General features: G+C 34.3%; 1 protein-coding gene across 1 annotated transcript; it reads right to left on the bottom strand.

Annotated features, from left to right (window-relative positions):
* Positions 1–1,365: 1,365 nt before the first annotated feature.
* On the bottom strand, positions 1,366–11,632 carry LOC133323287 (UNC93-like protein). Its single transcript, XM_061532226.1, has 6 exons — positions 11,235–11,632; positions 2,343–2,876; positions 2,119–2,281; positions 1,744–2,011; positions 1,503–1,665; positions 1,366–1,438 (listed from the first exon to the last, which is right to left on the bottom strand). The coding sequence occupies exons 1-6, from the start codon at positions 11,630–11,632 to the stop codon at positions 1,366–1,368; spliced, it is 1,599 nt and encodes a 532-aa protein (XP_061388210.1).
* Between the last annotated feature and the right edge of the window lie 6,227 nt (positions 11,633–17,859).

The following is a 17,859-nucleotide window of genomic DNA, read 5'->3' as shown; positions in this document are numbered from 1 at the left end:
GGTTTACTTCATTCAAATATACCGATTACTTTAAATGTTATGCTCCCTAGAATGTGGTGACGCAAAAACTAACAAACATTGACACCTTTAAGTAACTGTTTTGCTTTAGCGATAAATCTCGTATGTGGTCCACTACATAATTGTAACATTTAGTTGGTCTCTAGGAGATGTATATCTTTCAGTTATTTTATTAAGAAATACCACTTACTTTCAAAGTTATGGTCACTAGAAGATTATGACCAAAAAACTGTCAGACATTGTAAAGTTCGGGTAATGTTAACCCTTTAGCAACTAACTCAAGTAATTGATCACCGATATTTTTGAAACTTATACCACATCATGCCTAAATGTCTCTCATTCCAAAATGGTTTACTTCATCACGATATACCGATTACTTCGAAAGTTATGCTCACTAGAATGTGGTGGCGCAAAAACTGACAAACATTAATACATTCGGGTAATTGTATTGCTTTGGCGATAACTCAGGTAATTGATAACCAATATGTTTGAAACTTATACCACATCTTGAATACATGTCCCTTATTCAACACTGGTTTACTTTATTCAGATATACCAATTACTTCCAAAGTTATGCTCACTACAATGTGGTTACGCAAAAAATTAACAAACATTAATAAATTCGGGTAATTGTGATGCATTAGTGATTACTCACGTATGTGATCCCCGACATCTTTGTAGCATTTAGAAAGTCTCCTGCAGATGTATATCTTTCAGAATCAAGTTATTTTATTAAAATATACCGATTACTTTCAAAGTTATGGTCACTGGATGATGATGACACAAAATTTATCAAACATTTAAAATTTTGAGTATTTATATTTTTGTGGCGATAACTGAAGAATTTTATAAGTAATATTTTTTTAAATATCATAGGTTATCTATGAATATCAGTGCTTTAATATCAACTGATTTTATTACGATATTCAAATTTCAGCGAAAATTATGGCCACTAGAAGATGGTGACGTCAAAAATTCCATGCATTGTTAATTTCAGGCAATTGCATGTCTTTGCAATAACTAGGATAGGTGTTGAACTAATTTTTGGAAATTCATGTCAGCTTATGAGTGGTTATCAACGCTCCAGAATCCACTTATTTCATTAAAATATACCGATTAGCTCAAAAGTTAGTTATAGTGACTAGGAAGTGGTGCCTCAAAATATTTTGACATTTTTTTTAATATAGAGACAAAAATACCCCTTTCAAAAAGTCCATAAAAAATATATCTTCAATTTATTTTTTTGTTTATAAAAACGTTATCTTTTTTAAATTACATCAACAATTAAGAAAATGTTTTTGTTCTTAAATTTTTTATTAAAAAATATATTACAAAAATTATGACAAATTATATATTATCACTTATAACAACCTTCAGTTGTTTATATTTCTTATTGACACGATATTCGCAAATGCCATATCTGAAAAATACACAAAAAAACAATTAAAAACAATTTTTCTTTTAATTACATTTGCATAACTCACCCAGTACACCCTACTAGTAGGACACATATTAATATAATCAATTTCAGTGATGTACAAAACTGCGAACTTATAATATAGCCAATGACCGAACCAGTTGATTCCCATAAACGAAAGTTGCTATAACCGGCAATCAAATCTTTGGGAAATAAGATGCCATAAAAAGCTAAAAACAGACAAAAAAGGTTTTAGATTTCGATTAATGAAAAAATAAAGCTTTTAAGCTTTTTTGTCCAAAGCTTACCATTGATAACAACCAACCAAACACCATCACAAATACCCCATATGGCAGCGAAGGCACAATATTTCATATAGTCACCCTGTTTGGCTTCATAGAAATACATATAACCGAAGAGGGATAGATTTAATACCGCACACAATATTGCCAGATTAATACGACCAAATTTCTCTGCAATACCACCAGCGAATCCGGCCGCAATGGCGTTGGCAACGCCAAAACAAATCATGGCAAAGCCAATGTTGGAAATACCCCAGCCACAGGCAACAAAGGACTGAAAAAAAGTGGAAAGCAATTTTGAAAATTAGTTAAGACAATAAACAGGTTGGTGAATCGGCTAGAACATTCTCTACCCTCACCTTCCAGCTTCTATACCCTTACCTTTGTAAAATCCACAGCCAAAAATGCCTCCTCCAGACCAATGAACATGGTTATGGGCAGCATTAGCAATAGCCTACGTTTCTTCAGCATGTTCAGGGTGGACAATAATAATTTCCATCCTGAGGCATCTTTACCTCCCGATTCACCTTTTTTGGCACCATATCTGAAAATACATCAATATTAAATTCAGAATTCCAATAATGCCCCTCAAAATCACCCCTTACCTCTTCAACGAATCCACTCCAAAAATAATCAATAGCACCGCAGCCACCATACAGGCCAAGAAAATCGAGTTCAATAATTGAATTTTACTAGGTTCAGGTGGTGTCAGATTTGGATTAACTTCCGCCTTAATGTTGGGACAAAAATTCGCACCACACAACTCGCCCACCAAATGTGAAGTATCCGTTTCATTGGAGGAAGATGTTGAATTGGAATCACCTGCTGGACCACCCAATGATAGCACTGAGGATGATATTAAATTACCCCAGACCTGAGCCATTTGATAGAATATAAAGAAGAGACCGAAAAATTTCACGGTGTTATCATCCTTTTGTGATTTTTGCCCCGGGACATATGTTAGGGCTTCAGCTACGGTGGAGAGGTAAGTACATTTGGCACACCATAGAGGACCACCGCCAAATCCAACCATTAGGCCAGCAGGTATTAGGGTTACAAAACGTGGATAAAACTGGGCTGCTATATAGGGCATATAGGCGAAGAATGAGAAGGCCATTGTTAGCTTGACACCGAACCATCTGAAAAGGGGAGTAAGAGAATAATTGAAAAATAATAAAAAAATCAAAGTAGACTTTGACAAATTATTTTATAAAAAAAATCCACGCCTGAGGATAGGTTTTAAAATATTTTTAATTAATGCACACTTTAGGATAGACTTAAAAATATTTTTTAATAAATCCACGTCTGACGATAGGCTTTAAATACAGTTTTTTCTTAATCCGCGCCTGAGGATAGGCTTTAAAAATAGGTGATAGGCCTTAGAAATGTGTTTTAATTAATCCACACCTGGTGATAGGCCTTAGAAATGTGTTTTAATTAATCCACACCTGGTGATAGGCCTTAGAAATGTGTTTTAATTAATCCACACCTGGTGATAGGCCTTAGAAATGTGTTTTAATTAATCCACACCTGGTGATAGGCTTTAGAAATATTTTTTAATAAATCCACGCCTGGTGATAGACCGGGAAAAATATTTTTTAATAAATCCACGCATTGAAAAATATTTTTTAATAAATCGACGCCTTGAAAAATATTTTTTAATAAATCGACGCCTTGAAAAATATTTTTTAATAAATCGACGCCTTGAAAAATATTTTTTAATAAATCCACGCCTGGTGATAGACCTTGAAAAATATTTTTTAATAAATCCACGCCTGGTGATAGACCTTGAAAAATATTTTTTAATAAATCCACGCCTTGAAAAATATTTTTTAATAAATCGACGCCTTGAAAAATATTTTTTAATAAATCGACGCCTTGAAAAATATTTTTTAATAAATCCACGCCTGGTGATAGACCTTGAAAAATATTTTTTTAATAAATCCACGCCTGGTGATAGACCTTGAAAAATATTTTTTAATAAATCCACGCCTTGAAAAATATTTTTTAATAAATCGACGCCTTGAAAAATATTTTTTAATAAATCCACGCCTGCGTGATAGACCTTGAAAAATATTTTTTAATAAATCCACGCCTTGTGTAGCCCTTGAAAAATGTTTTTTAATAAATCCACGCCTGGTGATAGACCTAGAAAAAATATCTCTCATCTTCTCTCCAAATATTAAAATATCCACTCTCACTTTTTTGTTATCCTACCTTCCTTCCTCCTATCCATTGAAATGTAGAACAAGTTATAAATTAATTTCCAACACTTGCCCAGACCCTTGAGAATGTCTGGAAAAAATGTAAACTTAAGCCCTCTCCAGCAACTACTTACCTAAAATTTCACAATGATGATGCTTTTAACAAAATTAAAGTTTTGTTTCTGTTAAAATGTTTTAATTAGCTAAATTTATAACAGAAAAAAACACAATTCTTTACAATTTCAGGGTAACAGAGGGGTAGACGAGATGGGGGTTACATTTTAAAATTGCCTTAATAATAAATTATTCTAAAAATTGTAATCGATTGAACATTTTGTGGCAATTCTCCCTCATTGAGAACTTTTTTTATTAGTTCTCCCCCAGGACCTACCACTGCTACGCCTCTATTTCCTATGTAGTGATTTATGTTGTTGCTGCTACTACGTTGAATTAATTATATGCAAGTTGTCGAATTTTTAAGGCAACATTTTCTATGGCCAACTTTATGGCATGTTTTTCCACATTTCCATTTGCATTGCATACTTTTTGGCTGAAATTGTAAAACTTAGCGGAATATATTTTAGAATGCTAACAAGTATAAAGTATGATTAAAATTCACTTGATTCCCAGTCAAGGTGATTCATAATCAATTGGAAATTATGAAAAAGTTAAAAAAAATATGCTATTCTTCGAACTTTTATTAGCTCCCAAGGGAATTTAATGCAGTTAAGGGATTTTGGGAAATTTTTTACTAAAATTTCATCACAAAAATTAAATATCATATTTAATCACCAAGAATCCATTCATATCATGTCAATTGTTCATTCAGTTGCACAAACTATTTCATTTTAACCTAAAAGTATGCCACACAAATTATTTGCCTTCTGAATTTCTTGTGTGTGTCTTTACACAGCAATGACTGAATGAATGAAATATCTTTAGCTAAATATTTACTCTCATTTATTTGTAAAATTTCTTAATTAAATGCATAAATATATGTATAAATATCACTGTGTGTGTTTAGTTATACAAACATATTTCTGGGTGAACTTGTTGTATACCGAATTGATTAAATTAAGAAATTAGATCAGACCACTTATCCATGGCCAAGAAAAGTAAATAATATAAATTAATGGGCCAAGCAAATGGGTTTAAAGAGATTTGCAATTGAGGATTTGTGCGCAGGAATGCAAATAAACTAAGACAATATTAGAAATTAATTGAAATAAATATGCCACAATATACTTCAAAATTGATTAGTAGAAGTACTGAGTACTGAACAGAGAAAATGTGAGGCATACTTTTAGGCAAGTGATGCATGAGGCTGATATTTTGTGTTGCAAGTAAAAGTAAATATTTGATCAAACTGAAAGTGGAAAATAGGATCACATGTATTTTTGGATAACAGGGTCCGATTACCAAATTTTCTTAGGACCCTATAAGTTGAACTAGCTTAATTAAAAAAATTAATCCATAGCCTAAAGATATTTTCCTCCATTACATTCAATATTTAAAGGTCACTGACTTATTTGTAGTCCACATAAAAATTCCATAATTCTCAAACAAATATAATAACATAATCTTCCTCGTAATTGTGAAACTTTTATTTTATGATACCAACTTTTAGGCGCGCATAGAAGCTAAAATGTCAACAAATACATAAATGGCACAACTAAACTCTTTTAATATTTTTTCCCAATGATGCGTGTCGGCTATATTAATATCTATATCTATGCATGAACGTAAATTGCGAAATGTTGGTACCAACAAAAATAAATTCTGAGACTTGTTTTAATTATGTTGAGGAAATTTTATGGCGTCGCCCCTAAAAGGATGCAATAAAATAGGAAATATTTATGGAATAAAAGTTAGTGGCTAGACATAAAAGAAGGAACCGTACGAGGACTTTAGTTGTGGCATAGTTTTAGGCAATGATAACTAAAATACTAAATTATTGTAAGGAATATATTCATGGCCTGTCACCAGGCGTGTATTTATCAAAAAAAAATTTAAGGCCTATGGGAAGCGTGGATTTATTAAAAAATATTTTTTTAGGCCTATTACCAGGTGGGTTTTATTAAATAATATTTGTCAATGCCTATCATCAGGCGTGGTTTTATAAAATAATATTTTTTAAGGCCTATTACCAGGTGGGTTTTATTAAATAATATTTGTCAATGCCTATCATCAGGCGTGGTTTTATAAAATAATATTTTTTAAGGCCTATTACCAGGTGGGTTTTATTAAATAATATTTGTCAATGCCTATCATCAGCCGTGGTTTTATAAAATAATATTTTCAAAGCCTAGCAGCAGGCGTGGAAGATATTTTTCAAGGGCCAACTGAGGCGTGGATTTATTAAAGAATATTTTTCAAGGGCCAACTGAGGCGTGGATTTATTAAAGAATATTTTTCAAGGGCCAACTGAGGCGTGGATTTATTAAAGAATATTTTTCAAGGGCCAACTGAGGCGTGGATTTATTAAAGAATATTTTTCAAGGGCCAACTGAGGCGTGGATTTATTAAAGAATATTTTTCAAGGGCCAACTGAGGGGATTTATTAAAGAATATTTTTCAAGGGCCAACTGAGGCGTGGATTTATTAAAGAATATTTTTCAAGGGCCAACTGAGGCGTGGATTTATTAAAGAATATTTTTCAAGGGCCAACTGAGGCGTGGATTTATTAAAGAATATTTTTCAAGGGCCAACTGAGGCGTGGATTTATTAAAGAATATTTTTCAAGGGCCAACTGAGGCGTGGATTTATTAAAGAATATTTTTCAAGGGCCAACTGAGGCGTGGATTTATTAAAGAATATTTTTCAAGGGCCAACTGAGGCGTGGATTTATTAAAGAATATTTTTCAAGGGCCAACTGAGGCGTGGATTTATTAAAGAATATTTTTCAAGGGCCAACTGAGGCGTGGATTTATTAAAGAATATTTTTCAAGGGCCAACTGAGGCGTGGATTTATTAAAGAATATTTTTCAAGGGCCAACTGAGGCGTGGATTTATTAAAGAATATTTTTCAAGGGCCAACTGAGGCGTGGATTTATTAAGAATATTTTTCAAGGGCCAACTGAGGCGTGGATTTATTAAAGAATATTTTTCAAGGGCCAACTGAGGCGTGGATTTATTAAAGAATATTTTTCAAGGGCCAACTGAGGCGTGGATTTATTAAAGAATATTTTTCAAGGGCCAACTGAGGCGTGGATTTATTAAAGAATATTTTTCAAGGGCCAACTGAGGCGTGGATTTATTAAAGAATATTTTTCAAGGGCCAACTGAGGCGTGGATTTATTAAAGAATATTTTTCAAGGGCCAACTGAGGCGTGGATTTATTAAAGAATATTTTTCAAGGGCCAACTGAGGCGTGGATTTATTAAAGAATATTTTTCAAGGGCCAACTGAGGCGTGGATTTATTAAAGAATATTTTTCAAGGGCCAACTGAGGCGTGGATTTATTAAAGAATATTTTTCAAGGGCCAACTGAGGCGTGGATTTATTAAAGAATATTTTTCAAGGGCCAACTGAGGCGTGGATTTATTAAAGAATATTTTTCAAGGGCCAACTGAGGCGTGGATTTATAAAGAATATTTTTCAAGGGCCAACTGAGGCGTGGATTTATTAAAGAATATTTTTCAAGGGCCAACTGAGGCGTGGATTTATTAAAGAATATTTTTCAAGGGCCAACTGAGGCGTGGATTTATTAAAGAATATTTTTCAAGGGCCAACTGAGGCGTGGATTTATTAAAGAATATTTTTCAAGGGCCAACTGAGGCGTGGATTTATTAAAGAATATTTTTCAAGGGCCAACTGAGGCGTGGATTTATTAAAGAATATTTTTCAAGGGCCAACTGAGGCGTGGATTTATTAAAGAATATTTTTCAAGGGCCAACTGAGGCGTGGATTTATTAAAGAATATTTTTCAAGGGCCAACTGAGGCGTGGATTTATTAAAGAATATTTTTCAAGGGCCAACTGAGGCGTGGATTTATTAAAGAATATTTTTCAAGGGCCAACTGAGGCGTGGATTTATTAAAGAATATTTTTCAAGGGCCAACAGAGGCGTGGATTTATTAAAGAATATTTTTCAAGGGCCAACTGAGGCGTGGATTTATTAAAGAATTTTTTCAAGGGCCAACTGAGGCGTGGATTTATTAAAGAATATTTTTCAAGGGCCAACTGAGGCGTGGATTTATTAAAGAATATTTTTCAAGGGCCAACTGAGGCGTGGATTTATTAAAGAATATTTTTCAAGGGCCAACTGAGGCGTGGATTTATTAAAGAATATTTTTCAAGGGCCAACTGAGGCGTGGATTTATTAAAGAATATTTTTCAAGGGCCAACTGAGGCGTGGATTTATTAAAGAATATTTTTCAAGGGCCAACTGAGGCGTGGATTTATTAAAGAATATTTTTCAAGGGCCAACTGAGGCGTGGATTTATTAAAGAATATTTTTCAAGGGCCAACTGAGGCGTGGATTTATTAAAGAATATTTTTCAAGGGCCAACTGAGGCGTGGATTTATTAAAGAATATTTTTCAAGGGCCAACTGAGGCGTGGATTTATTAAAGAATATTTTTCAAGGGCCAACTGAGGCGTGGATTTATTAAAGAATATTTTTCAAGGGCAACTGAGGCGTGGATTTATTAAAGAATATTTTTCAAGGGCCAACTGTGGATTTATTAAAGAATATTTTTCAAGGGCCAACTGAGGCGTGGATTTATTAAAGAATATTTTTCAAGGGCCAACTGAGGCGTGGATTTATTAAAGAATATTTTTCAAGGGCCAACTGAGGCGTGGATTTATTAAAGAATATTTTTCAAGGGCCAACTGAGGCGTGGATTTATTAAAGAATATTTTTCAAGGGCCAACTGAGGCGTGGATTTATTTTTCAAGGGCCAACTGAGGCGTTTTTATTAAAGAATTTTTTCAAGGGCCAACTGAGGCGTGGATTTATTAAAGAATATTTTTCAAGGGCCAACTGAGGCGTGGATTTATTAAAGAATATTTTTCAAGGGCCAACTGAGGCGTGGATTTATTAAAGAATATTTTTCAAGGGCCAACTGAGGCGTGGATTTATTAAAGAATATTTTTCAAGGGCCAACTGAGGCGTGGATTTATTAAAGAATATTTTTCAAGGGCCAACTGAGGCGTGGATTTATTAAAGAATATTTTTCAAGGGCCAACTGAGGCGTGGATTTATTAAAGAATATTTTTCAAGGGCCAACTGAGGCGTGGATTTATTAAAGAATATTTTTCAAGGGCCAACTGAGGCGTGGATTTATTAAAGAATATTTTTCAAGGGCCAACTGAGGCGTGGATTTATTAAAGAATATTTTTCAAGGGCCAACTGAGGCGTGGATTTATTAAAGAATATTTTTCAAGGGCCAACTGAGGCGTGGATTTATTAAAGAATATTTTTCAAGGGCCAACTGAGGCGTGGATTTATTAAAGAATATTTTTCAAGGGCCAACTGAGGCGTGGATTTATTAAAGAATATTTTTCAAGGGCCAACTGAGGCGTGGATTTATTAAAGAATATTTTTCAAGGGCCAACTGAGGCGTGGATTTATTAAAGAATATTTTTCAAGGGCCAACTGAGGCGTGGATTTATTAAAGAATATTTTTCAAGGGCCAACTGAGGCGTGGATTTATTAAAGAATATTTTTCAAGGGCCAACTGAGGCGTGGATTTATTAAAGAATATTTTTCAAGGGCCAACTGAGGCGTGGATTTATTAAAGAATATTTTTCAAGGGCCAACTGAGGCGTGGATTTATTAAAGAATATTTTTCAAGGGCCAACTGAGGCGTGGATTTATTAAAGAATATTTTTCAAGGGCCAACTGAGGCGTGGATTTATTAAAGAATATTTTTCAAGGGCCAACTGAGGCGTGGATTTATTAAAGAATATTTTTCAAGGGCCAACTGAGGCGTGGATTTATTAAAGAATATTTTTCAAGGGCCAACTGAGGCGTGGATTTATTAAAGAATATTTTTCAAGGGCCAACTGAGGCGTGGATTTATTAAAGAATATTTTTCAAGGGCCAACTGAGGCGTGGATTTATTAAAGAATATATTTTTCAAGGGCCAACTGAGGCGTGGATTTATTAAAGAATATTTTTCAAGGGCCAACTGAGGCGTGGATTTATTAAAGAATATTTTTCAAGGGCCAACTGAGGCGTGGATTTATTAAAGAATATATTTTTATTAAGGGCCAACTGAGGCGTGGATTTATTAAAGAATATTTTTCAAGGGCCAACTGAGGCGTGGATTTATTAAAGAATATTTTTCAAGGGCCAACTGAGGCGTGGATTTATTAAAGATATTCTATTAGAGGCCTGGGATTTTCAATAAATTATTTTCTCAAATTTTCCGATTTTTCAGTCCTCAATTTCTGTTACTTTAAACATTTCATTTCTGTTTTATTGAAACGTCAAAGTAATTAAATTTCCATTTATTTTCTTCAATACTGCGGGTCAATTTGGTTAATAAATTGCAGTCTATTTTATGGGGTTGACTATAATACAGCCATTAAATCCGGCATTTATTTTATTTTTGTTTAGTTTTTTTCTTTGCTTTTTCTTCAAAATAATGAAAACAAAAATTAGACCCAAAGACGAAAAAACTTTAATGACTTTCATTTTGCAGAAATTGATGAGATGATGAGTTAATGGTGTCTACGGAAAAAAGGGTCTGATTTTAATTGCATACTTAACGGGGGGCAACGGGTGGCATTGGCTTTACATTAAAATTTGTTTTTTTCTTCTTAACGACTTTTCAAACAACAATTAATGGGGATTTGTTGAAAAGATGCAGATATTCATTTCAATCTTAAACCCATTTTTTGTTTGCCTAAAAGTAGACTCCATTATTTAAAAAAAATTCTTAAATATATTTTAAGGCTGCTTTGGGGGATCATCATCATGTGTTTTGCTCTGCTGTTTTTATGTCACATGTCAACAAAAATTACAGTTGGCATTTTTATGAAAAACAAAACATTAAAGTTCCCAAAAATTGTGAACAACAAGTTTGAGGTTATGTTGTCCCAGTGATTATGACAGCAGGGCCATAAAATAAAAACAATTTATGATATTATAAAATAGGAGAATACATATGTATGTGTAGATATGTAAAATAGTTTAATTTATTTAAAAAATTACGGAGGCTTCTCCCTTCCACATGACATGGGGAAAATCCCTAATTTTTTTCGTTTAGTATCCTCCTTAAAATCCTCAGCTTAAATTTCAGACATATACATATATATATTATTTGTTGTTGCTTTTTATTACTCACCTTATCACGGACATTGGCAAAAATATATTCGATAATATTAATGATCCATAAATGACAGCCAGTGTTGTGGTGCCCAGAGCCTTATCAGAATTTACTGAACTTTGGAGATTTGAGGTACCATGAAATGCTGTGAAGTGTATCATAAATGCCAGACCAATAACGATAACATTTTTGGTAATGACAACTCGTTCACGCTTCTCGTATTGACATGAGCCGCCGCCGTTGCCGACGATACGTGATGGTATTTCATTTGTGGCCGACAGGCCATTGCCAAACAAAGTGTCATCTTTTGCTGTCGATGACAATGGTTGTGGTTGTTGCTGATATTGATTTGCAGCAATTGGGGAAGTTAGTTCACGTCCGACTATGTTCTCGTCCATGGAGGGTGGTCTATTCATTGCGAGGGCACGTGCAGAGAATTATAAGAGAGCGGTAAAACTGGAAAAAATAAAATATATATTGTTTTTAATTAGAGACTGAAAATAGGTTTTAAAAAAATCCACTCCTGATAATAATGTTAAAAAATATTATAAACCCCATGCCTGAAAATAGGCTTTAAAAATATGTATGAAAATAATCCACGCCTGAAGATAGGATTTAAAAACATTACAAAAATCCACGCCTGAAAATTAAACAAGTAAAAAAACGTTAAGTTCGGCCTGGCCGAACTGAAAGGCATAGATTTACTGACAAGCACTTGAAATGAAAATATAGGGAAAATACCAAAAAGTGGACTCATACCGACATTTCTACAAACCGATTATATTAACCATGATACAACTTTCAGAAAGTTTTAATGGATAATTATACCCTCAGCCTTATGGCTAATGAGGGTGTATACACTTTGACAAGGTGAAAATGATCCCCATCGAAATATTGGATCTAGACCCCATGTTTCTTTGGACCAAATTTGTTTCAGAAAATTTTGATTTCATCCAACCTTTTCCCATCTTATTTCCCTTCTTATTTCTTCCAAACTTAGTTTAAGTTCGAAGATGGGGAATATCGGTCCACTCCATCTGGTACCTCCCACAGAGGGGCTAGGTCTAAATGCGGGTTATAGTTCATATATAGTTCATTATCGAACCTTACGTTCTAGTTTTTTATCTCGATATCCTCCGCAGGTGAAATAATTCCAACAGAGTCTTAGAACCAAACCCAGAACGAGGAACAAATCAGATAACTATTTTAATAAAAAAAATGGGGTTATATGGGGACTACCCCAAAAAGAGCGCGAATATTAATAATTTTTGGTAAGGAGATTTGCTACCATATACGACTACAAAATACCAAATTCCAACGCATTCGGTAGAAAAACGCGCTCAAGAACCCCAAAATATCGAAAATTGTGGGGTACCCTTATATGGGGGCTATCCAAAAAATGGCCCTATATTCATAATTTTTTGTGGAGAGATTTGGTACCTATTAAGAATTCAAAATACTAAATTTCAGCCAATTCGGTGAAAAAATACGATAAAAACCCCCAAACTACTGAAAATTAGGAGATACCGTTATATGGCGGCTACCAGAAAAAGTGGACCTATACTTACAATTTTTGGTGGGGACATTTAGTACCCAATGAGAACCCAATGTACCAAATTTCAGCGAATTCGGATGAAAAACGCGCTCAAGAACCGCAAAATAAGGGAATTGGGGGGTACCGTTATATGGGAGCTACGCCGATATATCCCGTCTTCGAACTAGACCTGCCTGCAGGCAAAATACAAAACTATGCAAAATTTCAGCACTCTATCTCAATTCCTTCAGAATATAGAATACATTACAAAGACGGACGGACCGATAGACGGACGGACATGCCTAGATCGTCTTAGAATTTTACCCTGATCAAGAATATATATACTTTATAGGGTCGGAAATGAATATTTCGATGAGTTACAAACGGAATGACAAAATTAATATACCCTCCATACTATGGTGCAGGGTATAAAAAAGGCTTTAAAAATATTTGTTGAAAAGTTCACGCCTTAAAATAGGCTCTAAAAATAATTTTTAATAAATCCACGCCAGAGGATAGACTTTGAAAATATATTTTTTAATCCACGCCTAGGGATATATTCTTTAAAAAGGGATAGACCTTGAAAAATAATGTTTAACAAATCCACGTCAGAGGATAGACCTTGAAAAATATTCTTTCAAAACTCCATGCTTGGGGACCTTGAAAAATATTCTTTAAAAAATCCACGCCTAGGGATAGACCTTTTAAAAATATTCTTTAAAAAATCCACGCCTAGGGATAGACCTTTTAAAAATATTCTTTAAAAAATCCACGCCTAGGGATAGACCTTTTAAAAATATTCTTTAAAAAATCCACGCCTAGGGATAGACCTTTTAAAAATATTCTTTAAAAAATCCACGCCTAAGGATAGACCTTGAAAAATATTCTTTTAAAACTCCACGCCTAGGGATAGACCTTGAAAAATATTCTTTAATAAATCCACGCCTCAGTTGGCCCTTGAAAAATATTCTTTAACAAATCCACGCCTCAGTTGGACCTTGAAAAATATTCTTTAAAAAATCCACGCCTAAGGATAGACCTTGAAAAATATGCTTTAAAAAATCCACGCCTACGGATAGACCTTGAAAAACATTCTATAAAAAATCCACGCCTAAGGACAGACCTTGAAAAATATTCTTTAAAAAATCCACGCCTAAGGATAGACCTTGAAAAATATTCTTTAAAAACTCCACGCCTAGGGATAGACCTTGAAAAGTATTCTTTAAAAACTCCACGCCTAGGGATAGACCTTGTAAAATATTCTTTAAAAACTCCACGCCTGGGGATAGACCTTGTAAAATATTCTTTAAAAATTCCACGCCTAGGGATGGACCTTAAAAATATTCTTTATAAAATCCACACATAGGAAGAGACCTTGTAAAATATTCTTTAAAAAGTCCACGCCTGGGGATGGACCTTAAAAATATTCTTTATAAAATCCACGCCATGGGATAGACCTTGATAAATCGACGTTTGTGGAGACCTTAAAAAATTATTATTTAATAAATCCATACCTTTGGATACCTTCAAACCTTGGAGACCTTCCAAATCTCTTTTTTTAAAATCCACTCCTCCTGGAGTTGAAAAAAATGTTTTTCAAAAAAAAAATGTAACCTGAGATCATTCACTTCAAAATTGCAATCTAAGGTTCATTACAGTTTGAAGTGTGCCCACAACAAATCCTTGATCCACTCACTCAAAAGGGCATCATTTGTAATTTTACTCTGTCACTTGGTTAGATGCCCAAATGACAAAATTCTGTCAAATGACTTCGAAATCAATGTCGAATGGCATGAATGGCACGTCGACATCATTTCGTCAACTCTCATCTTGGTAAGAATTTCTGGTTTCAGTTTAAAGACAGGGGTCATGGTTTAATGATTTTTTCCCAGAAAAAAAACTTGAAAACTAATTGGATCCTTATGTGGAGTGGAAGATAGACTTTAATGTTGAAATCAAAACAAATACAAAGGAGAGTTCTTCTCAAATTCCTGTGAATTCTTTAAGGCTTATTCCACAAAAAAAGTTGGCCCATAATGACCACATTATTTCATTGGAAATGGTACACAAGAATAGATGACAAGGGGGTTGGGGACGAGGTGAGGGCAACATTTGAGATGTAACACTTGAATAAACTGAGCAAAAATACCCAAAAGGTTATGAATTGTCAAAAAGGATTGGTAAATGTGTGCGTGTGAGTACTTTTATTTACATTTTCCGTATATTGAATATGTATGTATGCATGTAATTGCAGACTGTCACCACAGTTTCTCTCACAGGTGATGATAATATGCCAACCACATTTGGTCACAGACACACACCCTGTAACACATGCGATTCCAAATTTTTTTCTCATACCTCAATATTCAATGCGGTACTACCGACCAACCAACCAACCTCTATATTGCCATTGGGACTTTTCTGCTTGAATGTAAATGACTTTGGGGTATTCACCATTCACCGGGCATATTCGAGATCATATGCCACACTCGTCACAATCCTTGGGCAGGGCCAAAACTCTTTGATAGTTTCAGGTGAGGAAGACAAAAAAAAAACCGAAAACAAATTTTCATGAATTCCAAAAACCATTCAGTTATGGCCTTTAAGCCCTAAAGCGAAAATCATGTGTATTTCTTCTTGCCCCCCAACTCTGTTCTTCCTCGCACTCACCCTATTGGCCCCTTAGGCATCATAGCTAGAAATGACACATTTGGTGTTCACATTTTTTTTGATTCTTCAGTGATGTGAGAGCTTAAGTAATGGAATTTATTCAATGAATTTCATATGGGGGGTTTAAGAGATTTATAAGAAGCGTGGATTTGAAAAATAGTTTTCAATGACTATCAACGGGAGTGGATTTATTAAAATCTATAATTTATTAAAGGTCTATCATTAGGCGTGGATTTTGTAAAAAAAAAAATATTTTTCAAGGTCTATCATTAGGTGCGGATTTAAAAAAAATATTGTTCAAGGCCTATAACAAGGCGTGGATTTATTTGAAAATATTTTCAAGGTCTATCTAAGGCGTGAATTTATTAAAGAATATTTTCAAGGGCCAACTGAGGCGTGGATTTATTAAAGAATATTTTCAAGGGCCAACTGAGGCGTGGATTTATTAAAGAATATTTTTCAAGGGCCAACTGAGGCGTGGATTTATTAAAGAATATTTTTAAAGGGCCAACTGAGGCGTGGATTTATTAAAGAATATTTTCAAGGTCTATCACAAGGCGTGAATTTATTAAAGAATATTTTCAAAGCCTATCACAAGGCGTGGATTTATAAAAGAATATTTTTCAAGGGCCAACTGAGGCGTGGATTTATTAAAGAATATTTTTAAAGGGCCAACTGAGGCGTGGATTTATTAAAGAATATTTTCAAGGGCCAACTGAGGCGTGGATTTATTAAAGAATATTTTCAAGGGCCAACTGAGGCGTGGATTTATAAAAGAATATTTTTCAAGGGCCAACTGAGGCGTGGATTTATTAAAGAATATTTTCAAGGCCTATCACAAGGCGTAGATTTATTAAAGAACATTTTCAAGGCCAATCACAAAGCGTGGATTTATTAAAGAATATTTTCAAGGCCTATCACAAGGCGTGGATTTATTAAAGAATATTTTCAAGGCCTATCACAAGGCGTGGATTTATTAAAGAATATTTTCAAGGTCTATCACAAGGCGTGGATTTATTAAAGAATATTTTCAAGCCGCAAAATATTGGTCCTAGATCAACCTTTAAGTATACCGATCGCCATATCTCGAGTAGTTGAGTCGATCTAGACTGTGTGTTCGTCCGTCTGTCCATTATAATTTGTAAACACGATACAGGCCACAGTTATGAACCAATCTTCACGATATTTTGCATGTAGGATGGGTTCTGGCCAATGAAGACTCCTATTGTTTTTGGTAGAGATCGGTTAATATTTAGGGGATGAAATGGACCAAATATTTAATTTTTGTCCGTTTTTCTGGTCGCTCCAGAGGCCGCAATTATGGCCCAAACATCGCGAATTATATATAGGCATATATATTTGACCCTGAAGGACATGGACCCGAGAAGTTTATAGTACATCTAAGAGGAGTGGTTGGCTTTTAAATTAATACCAATTTTATTGTCGTATGTACTCGGATATGGGTGTTACACTTAAATATTTACAGGTGCTTACGTATTCATATATTATTAAGTAACTCATTACCACACTAGAGGGCGGAAATATAGCGATGATCTCTTTCAAATGTTCCATGAGGTTCCGGTTATGGTCAAGGACAACGCGTATAATTTTCGGTGATGATCAGATAATAGTTTTCGGATGAAGTGGCCCGAAAACTTATTTTTTGTGTTTTTTTGAGTCGATCTATAGGCCACAATTATAAGCCGAACAACACAACCCACGTTGAATGAATATGGACAAGTAATTAGAAACACGTTACTGAATATAAGTAATATTCGGAAAATATGTCAGTGTAAGGAAGAGGTGATGTTGACCTCTAATCGGGTAAGAGGGTACAACTATAACGAAATATTGCCAAGGCTCGTAATATCGTATCGTATGGCCGGCCCCGTCCGACTAAACGACTCCGTTCAACGGTTTGAAACTATCATCAGGAATTGATTTTTTAAAAAACATATATAGAATCAATCTATCAACAGGCGAGGATCTTTAAAAAATATTTCTTCAAGGGACTATTAACAGGCGAGGATGTTTAAAAAATATTTCTTCATGGGACTATTAACAGGCGAAGATCTTTAAAAAATTATTTCTTCAAGGGAATATAACAGGCGACGATCTTTAAAAACAAAAATCTTCAAGGGACTATTAACAGGCGAGGATCTTTAAAAAAATATTTCTTCAAGGGACTATTAACAGGCGAGGATCTTTAAAAAATATTTCTTCAAGGGACTATTAACAGGCGAGGATATTTAAAGAAATATTTCTTCAGGGGACTATTATCAGGCGAGGATCTTTAAAAAACATTTTATCAAGGGACTATTAACAGGCGAGAATCTTTAAAAAAAATTCTTCAAGGGACTATTAACAGGCAAGGATCTTTAAAAATATATTTCTTCAAGGGACTATTAACAGGCGAGGATCTTTAAAAAAATATTTCTT

The sequence above is a fragment of the Musca vetustissima genome, unplaced genomic scaffold, assembly GCF_032173495.1.
Source record: "Musca vetustissima isolate MV318-11 ecotype Yass unplaced genomic scaffold, APGP_CSIRO_Mvet_v1 utg17949, whole genome shotgun sequence".
In the NCBI taxonomy this organism is placed as follows: domain Eukaryota; kingdom Metazoa; phylum Arthropoda; class Insecta; order Diptera; family Muscidae; genus Musca; species Musca vetustissima.
This window is presented reverse-complemented; position numbering and strand designations above follow the sequence as displayed.